At 44.8% G+C, this 20,065-nt stretch overlaps 1 protein-coding gene across 2 annotated transcripts in view; it reads right to left on the reverse strand.

Annotated features, from left to right (window-relative positions):
- Window positions 1-257: 257 nt before the first annotated feature.
- CCDC82 (coiled-coil domain containing 82) overlaps window positions 258-20,065 on the reverse strand; it is a 35,754-nt gene continuing 15,946 nt past the window's right edge. For both annotated transcript variants that reach the window (XM_068266842.1, XM_068266843.1), the window contains exons 4-8: window positions 17,008-17,100; window positions 16,787-16,911; window positions 10,953-11,123; window positions 7,873-8,052; window positions 258-5,821 (exon numbers count right to left, since the gene is read on the reverse strand). In XM_068266842.1, coding sequence (XP_068122943.1) covers window positions 5,744-5,821; window positions 7,873-8,052; window positions 10,953-11,123; window positions 16,787-16,911; window positions 17,008-17,100 — 647 coding nt within the window. In that variant the 3' untranslated portion in view covers window positions 258-5,743. The remainder of the gene's footprint in view (window positions 5,822-7,872; window positions 8,053-10,952; window positions 11,124-16,786; window positions 16,912-17,007; window positions 17,101-20,065) is intronic.

Consider the following 20,065-nt stretch of genomic DNA (forward strand, 5'->3'; position numbering starts at 1 on the left):
AGGACCTTGTTATTCACAGCTTGTATTCTTCCTATCACCTCCACCAGCACCCAGGTGAACGGACACTCACCAACTTTTAAGACCCCCTATTAGGTCTAGCAGCACCTTGGGACACTTCGGGCCGTCCCCCACCACACCGAACTGATGATAAAGCCGTCCCTGGGTACCTGGTGTTCTTTGTCCTTGCAGTATGGTTTTCAACTTCCCATAGAGTAGAACTCAAAATAAACGCCTCACATAGTGTAAAACCAGCGACATTTATTGTAAAAAACATAAAAATACACTCACAGATTTCCTTCTTTTGGTATCAGCACAGTGATTTAGGCACGGGCTCTCCCCCGCTTTGTTGGGCCCCGGCTGGCACCTGTAGTCCCTCTGCTGCTATTGGGATGGCGTACACCTCCACTTCCCTCACAGTTCCGGACGCCGCTCGGGTACTCCACGTGTTTGTAGCTATGTTACTTCCGTGTCTAACCCCGCCTTACATGTTTCGTCATCATTGACTCATCAGAGGCTAGGGGGACACGGGTTGCTACAAAGCTATATACGTTCCTGGGGCTCCCTCCCATTACCCATCCCCTCAATATGTGATCGCCCACTAGTGAAGCACAGTGCTTGCAGACCGCCCTCCACTTGCCAGCACCGCACATGGCGTGCGCGCACTCCCAGTCCTTCTCACGCAGGCGCCGGATATCCACTGCTGACCTATCAGCGTTCAGCATCCAGTTCGGTGCTGCGCCTGCGTGTAACCGTTGCGCTCCATCTCTCCCACGCCCCACGTCATGGCGACGGATGCCTGCAGTCTCCACCCAAGCCGGACATTTGTCCGGCCTGCGTATCATCTGCATTCCAGGCCTCATTTATCAGCCCTGTGTTACGACTGCACGTTACAGACAGGGGACAGTGTCTTAAAGGGGAAGAGCTTTACTGCCATCATCCCCTGTTCCGCAAGGCCACACTATACTGTTGCAAGAGTGGAAGTGCACCCCATGGATACAATTGAAATACATAAATAAAAGGAAAAAAGTTTCATCATAATTATTTTTACCTAGTCCAATCCCTACCTTTATGAGCTGGGGCCCAATGACATCGCGGGAAACTCCATTTACATCATATCACATACAAGTACATACATCTAACCCACTATTACTTAAAGCGTTAGATCATCCCCCATTGCACCCCACTATCTAAACCCCGTAAACAGATATTCAAACCTCCAGGCACCAATGTGCCGAGATTGAATATCCACTTAGTTTCTTCCTGTGAGATGGTTCGCAGCCTGTTACACCCCCTCCAATTAGGAGTAAGTTTAAATATTCCACAGAAAATCTTTAATAGCTGACATCTCTGAGTCCCTGTAAAGTATTAGAAGCAGAAGATCAACAGGACAGTCAGGCAATATGCATTATTTAAAGGGAAACAAACATGTCAGCCTCCATATCCATCTCACCTCGGGCAGGGCTGTGGAGTCAGAGTCGGAGCAGTGTTGAGTACCTGGAGTCGGAGGTTTCATAAACTGAGGAGTTGGATGATTTTGGTACCAAATCCACAGCCCTGGTAAGTATAAGACTAAGGAGTCGGAGTTGAGGAGTCAGAGCCATTTTCGGTACCTGGAGGCAGAGTTGGAGGTTTCATAAAATTGAGGAGTTGGAGTATTTTTGTACGACTCCACAGCCCTGACCTCGGGTTCCCTTAAAAATAAACCTGAAGGGAAAAAAGTGCCCAAATGGATTCTGACCTTATAGAGGGAAGCCTGTGGATAATGCCGTCCCCTCCACCGATCCAGTGTTGGGATCCCCGAAACTCCTCAAGAAGAGCCTTGCAGAAGAGAGCACATGGCCACGCTTCCGTCCGTGAACGAGGAGTGCCCGCACTGTGCAGGACGCCGCTCGCCTGCGCAGTAGCTGATCGGGCTCTGCTTTTTCTGACAAGCCCGAGCAACTCTGTGTTACTGCACAGTGCAGCTGCCCTCGTTTACTGCCTGATGCATAACTGCAAAATGTCCACAATGTCCAATGCTGCATCGTTAGCCTGGAGGAGGATGAGGAATGCTTCACTCTACCAAGGTAACTGCAAATGTCCACAATGTTCAATGCTGCATCGTTAGCCTGGAGGAGGATGAGGAATGCTTCACTCTACCAAGGTAAGTATCAGACTTTTGGTTTTTTTCAAATTACATGTTTATTTTAAAGATACCCAGAATTCTCCTCTCTCTGTCTGTCCTATTGGTTCAAAATCTGCACAAAGCAAGAGGTAAAATACTATGGGCTTGATTCACAAAGCTGCGCTGCTGTAGCGCTGTAAGTGAGAGCAGAGAGTGTTATAATCCCCTGCGCATGCTATGCAGCCATAGCGTGCGCAGAGAAATTAGGCTCGGCTCAGAAAGTGTAAAGGGCGCTTCGTTACGCTTAACGAGCACGCCACTGAACCCACCCGGAGCCCGCCGGGTCTAGTAGCTTCAGAGTACGAGAATTAGATTAATGAATCTCACGCGTTCAGTAGAGCGCTCGTTAAGTGTAAACGAAGCGCCCTTTACAATATAAAAGCACAATGTAATTTCACTGCACACAATATGGCTGCATAGTGTGCACCGGCCATTATAACACTCTCTGCACTCATTAAAGTGGAACTTCAGCCTAAACAAACATACTGTCATTAAGTTACATTAGTTATGTTAATTAAAATAGAGAGGTAATATAATCTCTTACCCACCCTGTGGGTAAGAACAGGCAAATGCTTGATTTCATGAGGGCAGCCATCTTTTTGGTTGAAAGGAGGTGACAGGGAGCATGAGACACAGTTCCAACTGTCCTGTGTGCTGAGCACCCCTCCCAGTTGCTAGGCAACGTGAATAACAACATAGGAAATCCCATCATGCTTTGCACAGCATCAGGAAAAAAAAGCCAATGCAGTTTTCTTTGATGGGGTGGAGCTTAGCTAAAAATGCAGCTAAAAATGATGCTTTGGTAAGAAAAACAAAGTTCTGATGCTGTGAAACTGTTAAAGAAACACCAAGCCTTTTCAGTTCTGCTGAGTAGATTTTTAGTCCGGAGGTTCACTTTAAGCTGTGTTGCTGTAGCAGCCCACCTTAGTAAATCAAGCCCTTTCTGCATCCCTTCAAACCTGGAGTCCACTACAAAGACATTCTTTTCACAGGGAGGGAGGAGCCTATACATCTGTGGAGATGCTGAGTATGTGCTTATGCAGTTGGTAGTAATCACTAGGATGAGCAGGATCAATTTCACAGAAAGCAGGTCGCAAAGAGGGGGTTAACTAACCTAAGCTGCCGCCGCTGCGCTCCACCTACCCCACACTTCCCCCTTCAGATGGAAAGCACTGATTTAGAAGGCAGAAGTGTGGGGAATATGGAGAGAGGCGTGGAGCACATCTGTGAGGAGCAGCACCCTAGGTGAGCTGACCCCCTCTGCGGAGCCTCTATGCCCAAGCATGCGCTGAGACAATTTCCATTTTAGCGAAACAGATCTCACGCTCATCTCACTAACAGCCACGCAAGGCAGCTTTCAAAACACCAGAATAATCTCAGGTATGAGGTATGAGGTTATACAGTTTGTTAGAATACTTTGACTACATAAACAATTGTACAGGGGAATATTTTTTACATATAAGCTTTACACATATAAAATGCTTCCTATGTATCAGTGCATAAAATTGTAAGACAGATTAATAAAGTCTGCGTATAAAATGGATGAGCATTATTTACAAGGTTGTTAAAGGACAACCGAGGTGACATGTGACATGATGAGATAGACATGTGTGTACAGTGCCAAGGACACAAATAACTATGCAGTGTTTGTTTTTTTTTATTTCTATGCCTGAAAGAGTTAAACATCAAGTATGCAAGTGACAGTTTCTGTCAGGGTTGGGACCGGGTCGGACTGGGTCAGACTCTAGCATAACCCTCACTGATAAGTAATTACAGCTGTAAAACGCTTTCCTGTCAGTAAATGGCTTCTGAGAGCAGGGAAGAGATCAAAAGGGTTAATAATTCATAGATTTGAGCTTTGACATACTGCAATGAAGGTTTAATTGAGCAGAGACAGTGAAACAGCAAAAACTTAAAAACTAGATTTAAATATAAAATATAACTGTGGGATATCTTAAAAAAAAAGTAATTTCTAGGACGACAGCTTTAATTGTTTTTCTCATCAGTTTAGTTTCACCTCGGATGTCCTTTAAGGAGTCAAAGGGATATTTATACACTACTCTGTTTTCTAATAGATCACAGGCTGGCAGAAAAAAAAAAAAAAAAAAAAGATAATAGCCAGTTATTTTCTCGAATACAAGTAGGTATTGAAATCTTAATTGTTTTTTTTTTATTTTTGTTGTTGTTTTTTACCAGGATTATCTTTCCACCATGTGAAGCAACCACAGGAAACGTCTGACTACTGGAGCAATTGTGCAGCTCATGACTCCGCCCCCTCATGCTGCCTTCCTGTGTGTGATTTCAGAGAAGACAGCATGACTCAGCAGGAAGGAAAGAAATGATGAGAAATTGAGGGGTGACTAGAGAAGGTGGTAAAATCGCAGTAATGTACAACGGAATACAAGGGGAAGGGAATAAGGCATCTCCTATAACATCGGTCACAAAATTACTGTGGATTTACTCTATGTTCTATACTATATCACTTAAAACTGAGAAAATCTGAGAAAAGATGTGGAACAGCTTAATAGAAAAGCAGCCATCTTGGGTGTGCTTAGTGGAATCAATGCACTGTAGTAATATTACCTTGGATTTAACCCCATAACCAAGTCCGTTTTTAGTCCGCAGTCAACACGGTGCAGCCAAAGGGTGCTGCACAATCCATAATACAGTAATCAGAGCATTTCTGTGGCTGTAAGAACAGGGGATCATTGTTGAAACAGCAATTATACATAACTCACTTCTGTGGAATGATGCAACAGTGGAATAATCCCCGCAGATCCCCTACAGTTATCCTTTAAAGCTGAAGTTCAGAATTTCTTTTGTTAGAGATATTATTAGCAGTATTATGGTGAAGTTAATCACCCTAAAAATGTTCAATTAGTATGTCCCTTTATCCTTAAAATCATTAAAAAAAATCATTATTGATATCCAGGTAACAGCTGTATACCGGCTAACAAGTGTGACACCACTTTCAGTCTCTCTGTTATCAGCAACGGGTGTCACCGATCCTTCTTCTGGGTGCATCTAATAGGATCTAGGATGATGACATAATGAAGGAAAAGTAGACACACCCTCTATTAATGCAAAGGTAAGTTCATCTACTCTACACTGGCAAAACGGTCCAGTGAAATATAGCCTTCACCTGCATAGCTTTGCATTCATCCTGCAGGTACTGTACACCCATATGCAAAGCAATGGCCCCTGTCAAAGCCACGCCCACTTCCTCACAGGAGGAAGATTGCAGCCAGGAATGATGGGTGATGTAATACAGAAGCTACAGTGACATTAAAACCATGCCCACCTCCTCACAGGAGCAAGATTGCAGTCAGGCACAGTGGGTGATGTAATACAGAAGCTACAGTGACATCACAGGAGTTTGCATGTGGTGGGCATAGTCCAGCCCACCCTCCACACCATGTGAAAAAATCCAAAAGGACGAGGGAAGCAAGGCATCATGGGAGACCAAATTAAAGTTGGAATGTAAGATCATTTCCTATTTAAAATTCACGGCTAAAACAAATTATTCGCTGGCTTTTCTGTCTAAAGAGTCATTATAAATCCTGAACTTCAAACATGAATTTAAGAAATAAGCGACTCTGCATCTTCTTCCCGGAAGGTATCGGCTTCATTCACAATCCTTTCAAGATAACGGACTTCCTGCAGAATGACAAATCAGAGGATGATGAGCCTTTGTCAACATCAACATGACTGCAACTACAATAGAGCCCTGAGTACCATACACCTCATCCTGAGATGAGATTTCTAAAACAGGAGCTCCTTAATCAGTTTATTTTCACCTCATGTTTCCTTTAACCACCCTGGCGTTACAATTATGGGTGGCTTTTTTAAAAAAAAAAAAGGTTATTTTTTTAGTGTAGCTAGCACTAGGCTAGCTACATTCTCCCCCCCCCCCCCAAGTCCTCCGCCACTGTGTCCCCCCCTCCGCGAGATTTACCTGGCCGAGATCCCGCGATGGCCGAGACTTCCGCCATAGCTTCAGGCGTTGCTATGGCGACGATCGGACATGACTCTCGCCGCCGCCATAGCGATCCCTGGAGGCTATGGAGAGGCAACGCCGGCTCCGGGGGGGGGGGGGGGGCGTTTGGGGGGATCAGAGCAGGCCGGTGGCGATCGGAGGGGTGATGTAGGTAGCCAAGTGCTAGCTTGAGCCCCTCCGAAAATTTGGTGCAAAAACACCTTCCAGGGGCCGAGCAATCCACCGCTGCGGTAATGGACGAGCTGAGCTTGTCATTACCGCCAAGGTGGTTAACTATTTCAAGGTGGTTAACTATTTCACCTTATGGAGGAGAGGAATGTTCACATTTCAGCGCTCTTCCCTTTTATTCCCCAATAAATGTATCACTACTCATCACAACAAAATACCTTGTTTTCTTCGCCACCAATTCGGCTTTCTTTGGGTGGAACGTTTTGCTAATAATTATTTTATTCTAACTGTATTTTAGAGGTAATAATAAGAAAAAAAAAATGAAAATGCATTATTTCTCAGTTTTTAACCATTATAGTTTTAAAATAAAATGTGCTACTGTGGATAAAACACAGACACATTTAATTTGCCCATTTTCCCCAGTTATTGTAACGTTCAAAATATATCGCTAGTACAGTGGTTCCCAACCTTTTTGAAGTCGTGACAAATCATGCCAAACGCTCAAATCTCTGTGACACATCACAGGTGTAGTTGCCCTCAGTGTAGGTAGCCAGGCATAGGTGTCGCCAGTATAGGAAGTCAGGTGTAGGTGCATCAGTTTAGGTAGCCAAGCACAGGTGCCCCCAGTATAGGAAGTCAGGTGTAGGTGCATCAGTATAAGTAGCAGGCATAGGTGCCTCCAGTAAAGGAAGTCAGGTGTAGGTGCATCAGTATAGGTAGCAGAGCATAGGTGCCCCAAGTATAGGAAGTCAGGTGTAAGTGCATTAGTATAGGTAGGTAGCAAGCTTATGTGCTCCCAGTATAGGAAGTCAGGTGTAGGGACATCAATATAGGTAGCCAAGCATAGGTGCCGTCAGTATAGGAAGTCAGGTGTAGGTGTGTATAGGTATCCAAGCATAAGTGCTCCCAGGATAGGAAGTCAGGTGTAGGAGGAAGACCCTATAGGTAGCCAGGCTTAGGCGCCTCAAGTACAGGTAGTCATGTGTAGGAGCCCTCAGTATGTGCTGGTGGCTGACTCACCAGCTCCACTCTTTCCAGCACTGGCATCACCCCTTCTCCCCCCCCCCCCCCCCTCTGCTCTGACTGTAGTTCGAGCAGAGCTACAAGAAAATGGCCATCAATGTCCGCATTTGTATTTAATTGCAGCCATTTTTTGTAGTCCTGCTCTAATTACAGTCAAAGAGGAGATGGGGGGAATCGGGGAGAGACAGAGCGAAAACAGTGATCATTCTCACTGGACAAGGATGGATTGGCTCAGGGGACTTCTGTCCCCTGCCACCAATCCCCCGTCTCCATGACTATCACGTACTTTGAAAGTACACAGGGATGCAAGTAATTCTGAAGATTGCTGAGAAGTCCTGAAGGCAGGCAAATTCATTGGGGGGACAGTGATAACATAAGGAGGCTGAGCGAGGAACGGGAAAGCTCTGTGAAATCCTTTTTCCTGCTTCACATTTACTTTAAATAACAAAACGATTTGAGTATCAAGGCAATACATAATGTAATTTTTAATGAACATGGAGACATGCTTGAAGTATCTTACCTCCTTAATGAACTCTTCTTCCTCCATCTTAGTCAGAGCCATCGCCACCATTTCTTTGGCGGTGAGATCCTTGCTCTCTGTCAGGTACGGAATGCAGCGGTGGTACAGCTGGTATTTATAATGCTTTATTCGGTGATACACTTTGGTCCGAGCGGCACACGTGCTGCCAACCACCAAATACTGAAAGAACATAAAGATGGGTTGCGTTAGGAGAGTACCGTACCTGTGGGGTGCTCTGTGCTCTGCAGTAAGAGTGAGTAAGAGTGATATGAAACTCAGCATTTTCTCTTTGTTCTAAAAGATAATTTACAGCATAAAATCTACTATTACAAAAAAAATGTAGCAGAACCGCATTTATACAGTTAAACACAGCACTTCAGTGGAAAGCTTCTGGCCTCATCCAAAGAGGTGAGAACATTATCTTTTGTTTACATTTTTTTGTCAGATACACTTAGTAAACCTTAGCAAAGTGCAGAAACTGAGCGCTCTCTGCTTCTAGTATGTGTGCCGTGAGAAGTGATCACTAGATAGATTTTAATATACAAATACAGCAGCTATGCAATAAAATGCAATGGCATCTTTCAAAGTAGATAAACTGTACTTTGTAGAACTTGTAAATTGCAAACAGACAATATTACTTGTGCACAAAGCAAATATGATAACTGTATGAGTAATAAAAAGTAGGAAAACTCATTTTCATTGAATGTTATGTCAGAGTTGTATCCCTTTTAACAATATAAATAGGGTGTGTATTGAATTTGTATTAGTTATACACCCTATTAAAGTAAAGTTATGCTAGCAATACACATATCGATTTGTCTGGCCCATATGACCGTTTTGATAAAACCTGCCGGACATTTATTGACTCCAAGAAAAAAGTCACGTTTGATCAATTTAGGGTAGTTTAATTGAAAGTGTGATCAAACATGTTGGAAAATTGGCATTAGTCTAGTTTAGGGGACCTAGCAGGAAACCTCAAAGGGAAATTCTGCTAATGTGATTGGGTGGATGGCACCCTATCAAACTGCTCAATTTCAGATAGCTTGCAATAAACTATCACAACGCAATCACAACGCTTTTTGCTGTAGATGGTGCTGTGATTAGAGCACTGTTCCCTAAGAGGTTTCCTGCTGGGTCCCATAAACCAGACTAGCGCTGGAAAATCTCCATGCTAGGGGGTGGGGAGAAGCAGCGAGGGACGGATGGCTACACCGAGCAGTACAATGCTTGCAGTTTGGTTGATGCGCGATAGATCTCTGCTAAAATCTATTGATATTGATTTTGCAATATGATGCAGGAAGTTATCACTATCTGACTTATTGGCTTGGCATATCCGGCCATAACAGACTCATGTATGCCTAGATTTTTAAAATTGCTTCCAGAAAGTGCAGCACACGTCAGATATGTAGCGGCCAACAAAAAAAAAAAGCTAATGCTAGGACCATGGATTTCTTGCCAGGGACGGATCTCACTCCTCCTCTCTGTCAAGGTCTTCATTGGCTGCCAATTAACCAGAGGATCCAGTTCAAACTCTAAAGCCGCACGAGTAGATGCGGCCGCGATGCTCCTTATCAATCGAGCCGCTGATGCGGCTCGATTGATAAGATCCGACAGGACGGATCTCCGCACCGCCGATTCCCTGCTCGATCCCCGCGAGGGGACAATGGCAGGGAATCGTGCGGGAGATAAGCGGCGCCGGCGGGGACGAGCGGGTAATCGAATGCGGCGCACACGCGGCGAGCGGGGACGCAGCGGGCACGCGGAAGAGGCGATCCGGCGGCTTATCGAGCCGCCGGATCGCTGCAATGTCCCATGGTGTAGATGGGGCTTAAACTCTAACCTACAAAGCTCTCCACAATCTCTCTCCCCCGTACATCTCCTCACTAGTTTCCAGGTACCACTCTAACCGCAATCTCAGATCTGCACACAACCTTCTTCTGTCTTCCTCTAGAATCACCTCCCTACATTCACATATACAACATTTCTCAGGTGCCTCATCCCTCTTCTGAAATCCCCTTCCAAAACACATCCATCACTCTCCAACCTTTACATTCTTTAACTACTTGCGGACCGACGCAGTTTAAATCTACGGCGGACGGGTGGCGCTGCGGTTCTGGCCGGACGTAAACTCTACGTCCCATTCACCGCGCGCCCCCGCCCGTCCCCGCCGCAATGTGCTGCCCTGCCACCTCTATGACGGCAGAGCACTGTGAGCCGGGCAGGAGCCGTTTTCATTGGCTCCTGGCCCTGTCATTCCTGTAAGCCGTTCCCATTGGCTTACATTGAGTGACAGGGTCAGGAGCCAATGGAAGCGGCTCCTGACCGACGCACAGCGCTCTGCCGTCATAGCGACGGCAGAGAGAGCAGCCTGCGGTGGGGACAGAGCGGCGTGACCGCCGGGAGCCATTTCTCCTTCAACCTCTGGCCAAGCTGTACTCCTTACTAAATATAAACAAAAACACACTGCCTCTGCTATAAATATTGTATATTACGACACCTCGTCCTTTAGATTGTTAGCTCACAAGAGCAGGGCTCTCTCACCCTTTTGTGTCCTAGAATTTGCTATACATTTTGTTCATCGTGTTACATTTGTCACTGTAATTACGATGTCTACCAATTGTGTAATATATACCAGTGTCTATATGTTGTGTCTTATTTTGTGTATTATAATGTACAGAATGTACATAATGTTTTTCCTTACTCTGTAAAGCGCCACAGAATATGATCCTGCTTTATAAATCAATAATAATATTGAATTTCTACAAAGGCAACATAAGCAGTGGCCTAGGGTGAATGCTACGCATGACAAAAAAAAATATTCTGCATCCAGAGAGGAGAGGAAGCTGATTTACTGCACTGCCAAGTACATTTGGTCTACAAAAAAGGTATTCCGTCCAGCGTTTTTTTTTGTTTGTTTGTTTTTTAATATATTCACTGGATTTGCTGGGTGGCTATTAGAATTTAGGCTTTTTAAATTCTGGGGTCTAGTTGGGCTTAAGATGACACCAGTGTCCAGACTTCAGTCTCCATAAAACAACATTCAGAACAGCACAGATAGATTCCAGTACTAAACACTTCACCTGTTTATCTTCGGGGAGGAAGTTATCATTTTCCAGCGTTTCAATGTCGTAGGCCAATCCAGACAGAGTCACGGTGAAACTGCAGTAGCGAAATAACTCACAGGCATCACAGCTCTGCTCTTCAGCCTTTATCCTCCTCACCAGAATCTGTGGGTAGCAGTCTACCCTCTCCTGCAAGGACAAAATGCAAGCTTACAGATGTGTTTACATGTATTTTCAAGTGAACCAGAGATGAAGCATCTTCATGTATTTAACCATATATATCAGTGGGAACATTAGAGAAAACAACTACCCTGCTCTCTGTTTCATTCTTCACTTCTTAGCCTGCTTGTAATCAGCCCTGATAAAATCCCCAACTGAGCATTCAGTCTGGCTTTGCTCAGGAATCATTATAGCTGAGTCATTATAGCAGAGTCAGAAGGGGGCAGGCTTGGGCTTGAAAAGACATCAGAGAACACAGACTCAACTATTATGATTCCTGAACAAAGCCAGTCGGGGATTTTATCAGGGCTTATTAGAAGCAGGCTGAGCAGTGAAAGATGAAGCAGAGATCAGGGTAGGTGTTTACTCTAATGTTCCCACTGATATACATGATAAAATACATGAAGGTGCATTGTCTCTGGTTCACTTCAAATTTTACAATTTTCGCGACAGTGGTCCTTTAAGGCCAACTTAAAGAGACTCTGTAACATCAAAAACCTCCCCTGGGGGGTACTCACCTCGGGTGGGGGAAGCCTCCGGATTCTAATGAGGCTTCCCACGCCGTCCTCTGTCCCACGGGGGTCTCGCTGCAGCCCTCCGAACAGCCGGCGACAGACCTGACTGTAAATTCAATATTTACCTTTGCAGGCTCCAGCGGGGGCGCTGTGGCTGCTTTCGGCTCTGAAGTAGACGGAAATACCCGATCTCAGTCGGGTCCGCTCTACTGCGCAGGTGCCGGAGACTTGCGCCTGCGCAGTAGAGCAGACCCGACGGTGATCAGGTATTTCCGCCTACTTCGGAGCCGACAGCCGTCAGAGCGCCTGCGCATGAGCCGGGAAGGTAAATATTGACGTCATCTTGCATGGAGGGCTGCAGCGAGAACCCTGAGGGACGGAGGACGGCGTGGGAAGCCTCATTAGGATCCGGAGGCTTCCCCCACCCGAGGTGAGTACCCCCAGGGAACGTTTTGACGTTACAGATTCTCTTTAACACCTAAGTGTAAAAGGGGTATGAGGGGAACCTGGAGCAAGAGGGATATAGAGGCTGCCATATTTATTTCCTTTTAATCAATACCAATTGCCTGGCTATTCTGCTGATCATTCGGGCATCAGTAGTTTCTGAATGACACATCTCAAACAAGCTTGCAGCTAATTTTGGCAGATTTTTGTCATAAATATCCAATCTGCATGCTTGTTCAGGGTCTATGGCTAAAATGAAACAGAGGATCAGCAGGACAGCCAGGTAAATGATCGTGTTCAAAAGTAAATAAATATGGCAGCCTCCATATACGAACACGCTGAAATCAGCGCAGGAGATTTGGGCGCAACGCAGGAGATTTGGGCGCAGCCGGCGCCAACATAGGCCGTAATAGGAACTACGGCTATAGCAGCGCACATGGAGTAACTTCGGCGCCGTCAGAAGGCGGTGCTGAAGTTACTTTTAAAACACAATAATTCAGCTTCCAGCAATAGCTGGAAGCCGAATTCTTTTATTCCCCACTATCCATGGCGGCCTGGAGGGGGAATAGTATTTAACACGGCCGGGACTTGTGCGGCAGCAGGATCAGCCATATACCGGCTGCATCCTGCGCCCAAGTCTCCTGCGCCGATATCTCTCGTACGCTCCATATACCCCTCACTTCAGGTTCCAAGTCTCCATGACTTGGTAACGGTTATACTGGGTACACACGATACGTATTTTCCTGCTCGATCCACTTATCTTTTTCCATTCACTTCTATGAGAAATCGAGTGGTAAAACGATCGAGAGTGATATCGGACATGATGGAATTTATCAATCGAACGCATGTATCAAACAGAAAAACGTAACGGGTATACCTAGCATTAGCACAGACCACTGTTATCTATCTATATATATATATATATATAAAATTGGATGTGTGTGTGTGTATGTGCCGCGATCACTCGAAAACGGCTTGATCGATTTCAACAAAACTTGGTATGCAGATCCCTTACTACCTGGGATGATATGTTCAGGGGGTCTCGTGCCCCCCCCCCCCCACACACACACACACACACACCTGGGCGGAGCTACAAACAGCAAATCAGATTTCACCCATTCATGTCAATGGAAAAAATGTAATCCAGGAAAAGTGGGCGGAGCATAAAACAGTCAATCAAATTTCAGCCACTCATTTTTAATGGGAAAATGTAAACTGCAGCCATTTTTAGACTGGTAATCGCAGGGTTCTCAAACTTGCCACACTTGGTCACTGGGTGAATGTGATTAAAGGAATACTATCGATGTATGCATTTATTTTGAAATGCTGTATGTTGTAGCACACATTAGGACAAGTACTAGGAGCAATTTGATTCCTCACACAGCTGTTCCTCTCAGCTGTAAAATCCTCCATCAGTTTTGGAGTCAGTGTTGGATACAAAATGTATCTAATACTGAGCTCCCAGAGGGCTAGACCATATCTCTGCACAGGGGAGTTGCTATCAACTCCTCAGTTTATAGTTTAATTATCACCTTGCTGAAAGAATCTTGTTGATATGGTGGTAAGGGGTTAAAGATTCTAGCAATGTGTGTTTATTATCTTTGCTTCTCTTGACTGATAAAGATACTAATAATGCTAATTGTAGACAGTGGTCTGCCCCTCTCAGCAGCTTGTAAAGTGGATGCAGCCTGGAGTGAATCACCTCAAGCAGGCAGCCAGTCTGAGTGTAAACACAGACTACTGTTATAGCTAGTTATATTCCAGCAATATTACAGCCTCAGATCAGCCTGTTTCTCCTTATGTCTCCTGCATGCTGTGAGTGACACAGTGAAATATATTTGTGAGCTGTGTGACAGAGTAACCAAGCAGCTCAGGGTGACCCAAACTACTATGAGCTGTGTGAGAAATGAATTTTTAAGCAGGGATAGCGAGAGAGAGACCTGGGTGAATAAATAAAGTGCCCCTAGCACTAGTGGTAGTGTGTACACTAATATAGAGTATTAAAAAAAAAAAGTTGTTTCAATCAATAGTATTCCTTTAAGATTCAGGGAAGTGGGTGGAACCTACAACAGCCAATCAAAATTCATCTATTGATTTTCAAGGGGAATATTTAAACTGCTGCCATTCTTACACTGTTTATGGCAGAGGCTTCCAACCTGCTACAGTTGGTCATTAAGTGACTGGGGTTCAAATTCACTGAAGGGGCGGAGCCATAAACAGCCAATCAGATTTTTTGCTGGATAAACTGCTTCCATTCACACAATTTCGATGCTAGGTACCCGAAAGTTCACTAACTTGGTAATTGAGTGACTGTGTGTCCAGGTTACAAAAACTGGGTGGAGTCAAAGCCAGATTTCCCTGGGAAAATGTTAACTGCAGCCCTTCTTCACTGTTAATGGCAGGGTTCTCAAACTTGACACTGTTGGTCACTGGGTGACTGGGATTAATATTCAGAAAAGTGGGTAGAGCCTAGGAAAGCCAATCAATATTCACCTGAAGATTTTCAAGTGGAATATTAAAATTGCTGCCATTCTTGCACTGTTAATGGCACAAGCCTCAAACCTGGTGCAGTTGGTCATTGGGTCACTGGGCTTCAAATTCAGAAAAGGGGGTGGGGCCACAAACAGCTAATCAGATTTGTTTTTAATGATGCCAAGGACCAGAAAGCTCACAAACTTGATCATTGAGTGACTGTGTGTCCAGGTTACAAAAAGTGGACAGAGTCAAAAACAAATTTCACTGGGAAAATATAAACTGCAGGCCTTCTTACATTTTTAATGGCAGGGTTCTCAAACTTTGCCCAGATAGTCACTGGGTGACTGAGATTAATTTTCAGGGAAGTGGGTGGATCCTATAATAGCCAATCAAAATTCACCAATTTTCAAGGGGAATATTTAAATTGCTGCCATTTTTTGTGTCACAATAGGCTGTTTCCTTGATGTACTGGCTGTCACTGTTGAGGACAATAAATCCATTTGACGGAAGGTGCACGCTTCAGCTTTTCTTCTGGTTTATCATCATTCGATTGTATTTTTCTTGATATTACTGCGGAGCACACGTCATTGTGACTCAGCCAGAGGTTAATAGCCAGGCCTTAGCGGGCCAGCGATATATATACATTTAGCGCTGTATGGCATATTCACTCACGATTAATGTGGGAAGTGCCACACGTCATTCTTTTTCTTATTTGACAACAGTTACGTGGCTTTCTTTGTATTACCTACTATTAAAAAACAAGCAAACAAAACAAAACAAAAAAATCTATTTTTAGTACTTAACATTACCTACTAAAATGCAGGTGCTTTGGGTATGTGGTCAGTGTACTCAAGCCTGCAAAGAGCCCCGTAGGGATTTTTTTCATTTCTGTACATGTTAGTAGGGGTGGTGGGGAGCACAGATATGCATAAAAACACATTAACTTTAACTAAGCTTTTTTATCCAGCTAGGCAATGGTAACAAGTTTTTTTCACAAACTCTCAGAAATAGGATGATATACAGTATACAGGCAAGACATGAACTTAAAGGACTGTAAGGAGAGGTATGTGAAGGCTGACATATTTATTCCCTTTTAAGCAATCCCAGTTGCCCGGCTCTCCTGCTGATCCTCTGCCTCTAATACTTTTAGCCATAGACCCTGAACAAGCATGATGCAGATTAGGTGTTTCTGACATTATTGTCAGATCTGACAAGATTAGCTGCATGCTTGTTTCTGGTTCTATTCAGACACACTACTGCAGACAAATCAGCAGGGCTGCCAGGCAACTGGCATTGTTTAAAAGGAAATAAATATGGTAGCCGCCATATTCCCCTCAATTCTGTTGTCCTTTAGGCCTCATTCACATTGCGTTCCAATCGCGTTGGGCGTTTGAGGCTTTTATTTTTCTCTGATTCCCGACGATTCCCTGCGCGCTTTTTTTAAAAAACACTTTTGTAAGCGGTTTTGCCGAGCGATTGCGTTTTTTCACTTCCTGACATCAGTCGGGAAGTGAACTCTTTGAACCGCAAAAGAATAAATACAATGTATTTATTCTTAAAAACGCAATCGCTGCACAAATCCACGCACCGCTTTACTGAATGAACAGCGCACAACCTGCGCTGATATGAACATTCTCATAGACATTCATTGCACAAGCGTTTGGTAGGCGATTTTTAAAATTATCTGCATGTGAACAAAAGAACGAAAAACGCCTACAGTGTTAACGGCCCTTAAAGAGACTCTGTAACAATTTTTTCAGTCTTATTTCTTCTATCCTATAAGTTCCTATGCCTGTTCTAATGTGCTCTGGCTTACTGCAGCTTTTCCTAATTGCACTGTCTCTGTAATAAATCTTATCTCCTTTCCTCTGTCATGCCTGTCGGGCTAAGGCTTGAATGTGTGGAATGTGCAGGGCTGCTTGTGATTGGATAGAAGCAATACACACCCTCTGCAGGCCCCCTGCACACTCTGTATGACTCACACACTCTGTTTATGTAAGCCTATAACAAGCTGGATAGTTTGTTTGTAAACACTGCCTAAAACTGTTAATTACAAGCCAGGATTGCAGCAGGGAGTGGCAGAAACAGCACAGAGGGGCACAGGAGAAAATAAGGAATAGAATGGTATGCTTTTTAGTGTAAGAATATTAGAGTACAGATTCTCTTTAAGGTTTACTGAAACTGATATCCTCTAATCACCTGGTAGCGCTTCTTCCATCGGCAGCTAGTAGTGAGTTTCTCCAGGCGAGGAGCTATGATGCGTTCATCCAAATAGTTTAACGATTTCAGCATGTCTTTTGCATACCTCTTCTCTCTTACTCGGTCTACAAAAATAAACCAATAACACAACATCATACACAACTTTATTGGAGGATACAAGATTGCAGAACATGACAAGACAGGAAATAAAAGCTGCTTACCGTACAAAGTTACCAGGAATGTGTTATCTGCTATATTGATTAGGAAAGCTTTGATCACTTTCTGGAGATGTGAATAAAGGTCGTTGGAAGCAACTGGAAACAAAAACATTCAAAGGCCGTTATAGTACTAAGGAAATGCACTGCGAGTAACGATCATATTACATTAAAGGATACCTTAGCACTGTTTAAAATGTAAAAACAGTTCTCTTCCGTCTCTCCCCCCTCCCCGCAGCTACTTCCGGTTTGGGAGGGTGTGTGAGCACTGCACAGGTTCTGGCTGGTAACGCACGTCTTTGATCGAGCGACCCGAGAGCACTCTGCACACTACATCACAACTACGTAGTGTGCAGAGTGATCCCGGCTGCTCAATTAAGGACGCGTGTGGCCAGCCAGTGTCTGTGCAGTGCTCACCGACCCTACCGAACTGGAAGTAGGTTCGGGGGGGGGGGGGGGACACATAAGAACATAACGGAGGGGGATGGAGGTGAACGGTGGAGGGGTGGGCCTGAGGAGAGCCTCCTACACATGTCTGCTTCCACCGTTTTTTCAATTTTGAACAGCTCTAAGGTATCCTTTAAAAACAGAGAGAAGCGTCACGTTATGTACAATGGATCCCCATCAAAAGGTACAATTGGGGAAAGGGGTGCCCTGGTTTGTATAAAACTAGATTAAAAACCAATAAAATCGAAAAAGCCGACAAGCCGATTGACAAATGAGAGGCTCCCTTTGTCAATCAGCTTTTTACAATTGGCACTGTTGTTGGCCTGAGGAAGCAGGCTTAGACCCATGAAACACGTTGCCTGTGCTAAATTAAAATTTCTTTGTTGTTTACACAAAGATCTCATTGAGGTAAGCCACCTCACCTTTTTCGATCGTACTGGTTTTTCATCTAGTTTTATATAAACCAGGGCACCTCTTTCCCCAATTGTGCTTTTAATAACCCCCAACGTACTCTATTGGAGGGGTGTAGACAGACCACATATGGTTTGACCCATAGTGCCAACCTGTCACTTTTACCAAGGAGAGCGACCACACCCAGGTTGAGCTGGACCACCCTGAGTAGAGTCTGGTTTGTTGTCTCCACCTGCTTCCTGTGGTTGGTTGCCCCAGTGCAACCCACCTTTGTGAGTAGTACAATTACATTGCATGTTGACACTTTTTGAGTTGAAACGTAATGCGCTATTGGGCTACCGTTTTTTGTTTCCTGTGTCTTTTTCTCCAGGGAGTCAAGACACCCCCACTTCTGCCTGTCAAAAGGTGTTGATTGCTGTATTGAAAAATGTTTTTTGTTTTTTTTAGTTGAAAAATGTTTTTTTTTCCCTTCGATTGAAAAATGTGATTGAATTCTCTCTTCTTTTTGACTGGCAAAGGGGAAAAATTATGTACAATTATCAGAAAACCGTAGAAAAGATTTTAAATTTCTTGATTTCATAATTGGGGAAAAAAATCGAACACGCGTTTCAAACATTGCTGAGGTTTTTCAAAGGAGAAGAGGAAAGCATGGCAAAGCAGGCTCGGAGCGAGGGAGATAGGAGCACGACGCTGGATGGGTAAGAGCTGGGCAGCAGGGGTTGGTGTAGTGTGTAGTGCAGTGTAACTGGTAGGGGCAGCAGGGGTTAGTGTAGTGTGTAGTGCAGTGTAACTGGTAGGGGCAGCAGGGGTTGGTGTAGTGTAGCTTAGCTGGGAGGACAGCAGGAGTTAGTGTAGTCTAGTCTAGCTTGTAATGTACTGTAGTGCAGTGTAACTGGTTTGAGGCAGCAGTGGTTAGTGTAGTATGTAGTGCAGTGTAACTGGTAGGGGCAGCAGGGGTTAGTGTAGTGTAGTGTAACTGGTAGGGGCAGCAGGGGTTAGTGTAACTGGTGGGGGCAGCAGGGTTATTGTAGTGTAGCTTAGCTGGGAGGACAGCAGGGGTTAGTGTAGTCTAGTCTAGTGTAGCTTGTTATGTACTGTAGTGCAGTGTAACTGGTGGGGGCAGCAGGGTTATTGTAGTGTAGCTTAGCTGGGAGGACAGCAGGGGTTAGTGTAGTCTAGTCTAGTGTAGCTTGTTATGGACTGTAGTGCAGTGTAACTGGTAGGGGCAGCAGGGGTTAATGTAGTGTGTAGTGCAGTGTAACTGGTAGTGGTAGCAGGGGTTAGTGTAGTGTGTAGTGCAGTGTAACTGGTAGGGGCAGCAGGGATTAGTGTAGTGTAGCTCAGCTGGGAGGACAGCAGGAGTTAGTGTAGTCTAATCTAGTGTAGCTTGTAATGTACTGTAGTGCAGTGTAACTGGTGGGGGCAGCAGGGTTATTGTAGTGTAGCTTAGCTGGGAGGACAGCAGGAGTTAGTGTAGTCTAGTGTAGCTTGTTATGGACTGTAGTGCAGTGTAACTGGTAGGGGCAGCAGGGGTTAATGTAGTGTGTAGTGCAGTGTGACTGGTAGTGGTAGCAGGGGTTAGTGTAGTGTGTAGTGCAGTGTAACTGGTAGGGGCAGCAGGGGTTAGTGTAGTGTAGCTCAGCTGGGAGGACAGCAGAAGTTAGTGTAGTCTAATCTAGTGTAGCTTGTAATGTACTGTAGTGCAGTGTAACTGGTGGGGGCAGCAGGGTTATTGTAGTGTAGCTTAGCTGGGAGGACAGCAGGAGTTAGTGTAGTCTAGTGTAGCTTGTTATGGACTGTAGTGCAGTGTAACTGGTAGGGGCAGCAGGGGTTAATGTAGTGTGTAGTGCAGTGTAACTGGTAGTGGTAGCAGGGGTTAGTGTAGTGTGTAGTGCAGTGTAACTGGTAGGGGCAGCAGGGGTTAGTGTAGTGTAGCTCAGCTGGGAGGACAGCAGGAGTTAGTGTAGTCGAATCTAGTGTAGCTTGTAATGTACTGTAGTGCAGTGTAACTGGTGGGGGCAGCAGGGTTATTGTAGTGTAGCTTAGCTGGGAGGACAGCAGGAGATAGTGTAGTCTAGTGTAGCTTGTAATGTACTGTAGTGCAGTGTAACTGGTAGGGGCAGCAGGGGTTGGTGTAGTTAGGGGGGGGGGAGGGTGTGCATAAGACACCCCTGAACTATAGACGCACCTAGGTTTAGTATTTTTC

This window comes from Hyperolius riggenbachi, chromosome 2, assembly GCF_040937935.1.
Source record: "Hyperolius riggenbachi isolate aHypRig1 chromosome 2, aHypRig1.pri, whole genome shotgun sequence".
In the NCBI taxonomy this organism is placed as follows: domain Eukaryota; kingdom Metazoa; phylum Chordata; class Amphibia; order Anura; family Hyperoliidae; genus Hyperolius; species Hyperolius riggenbachi.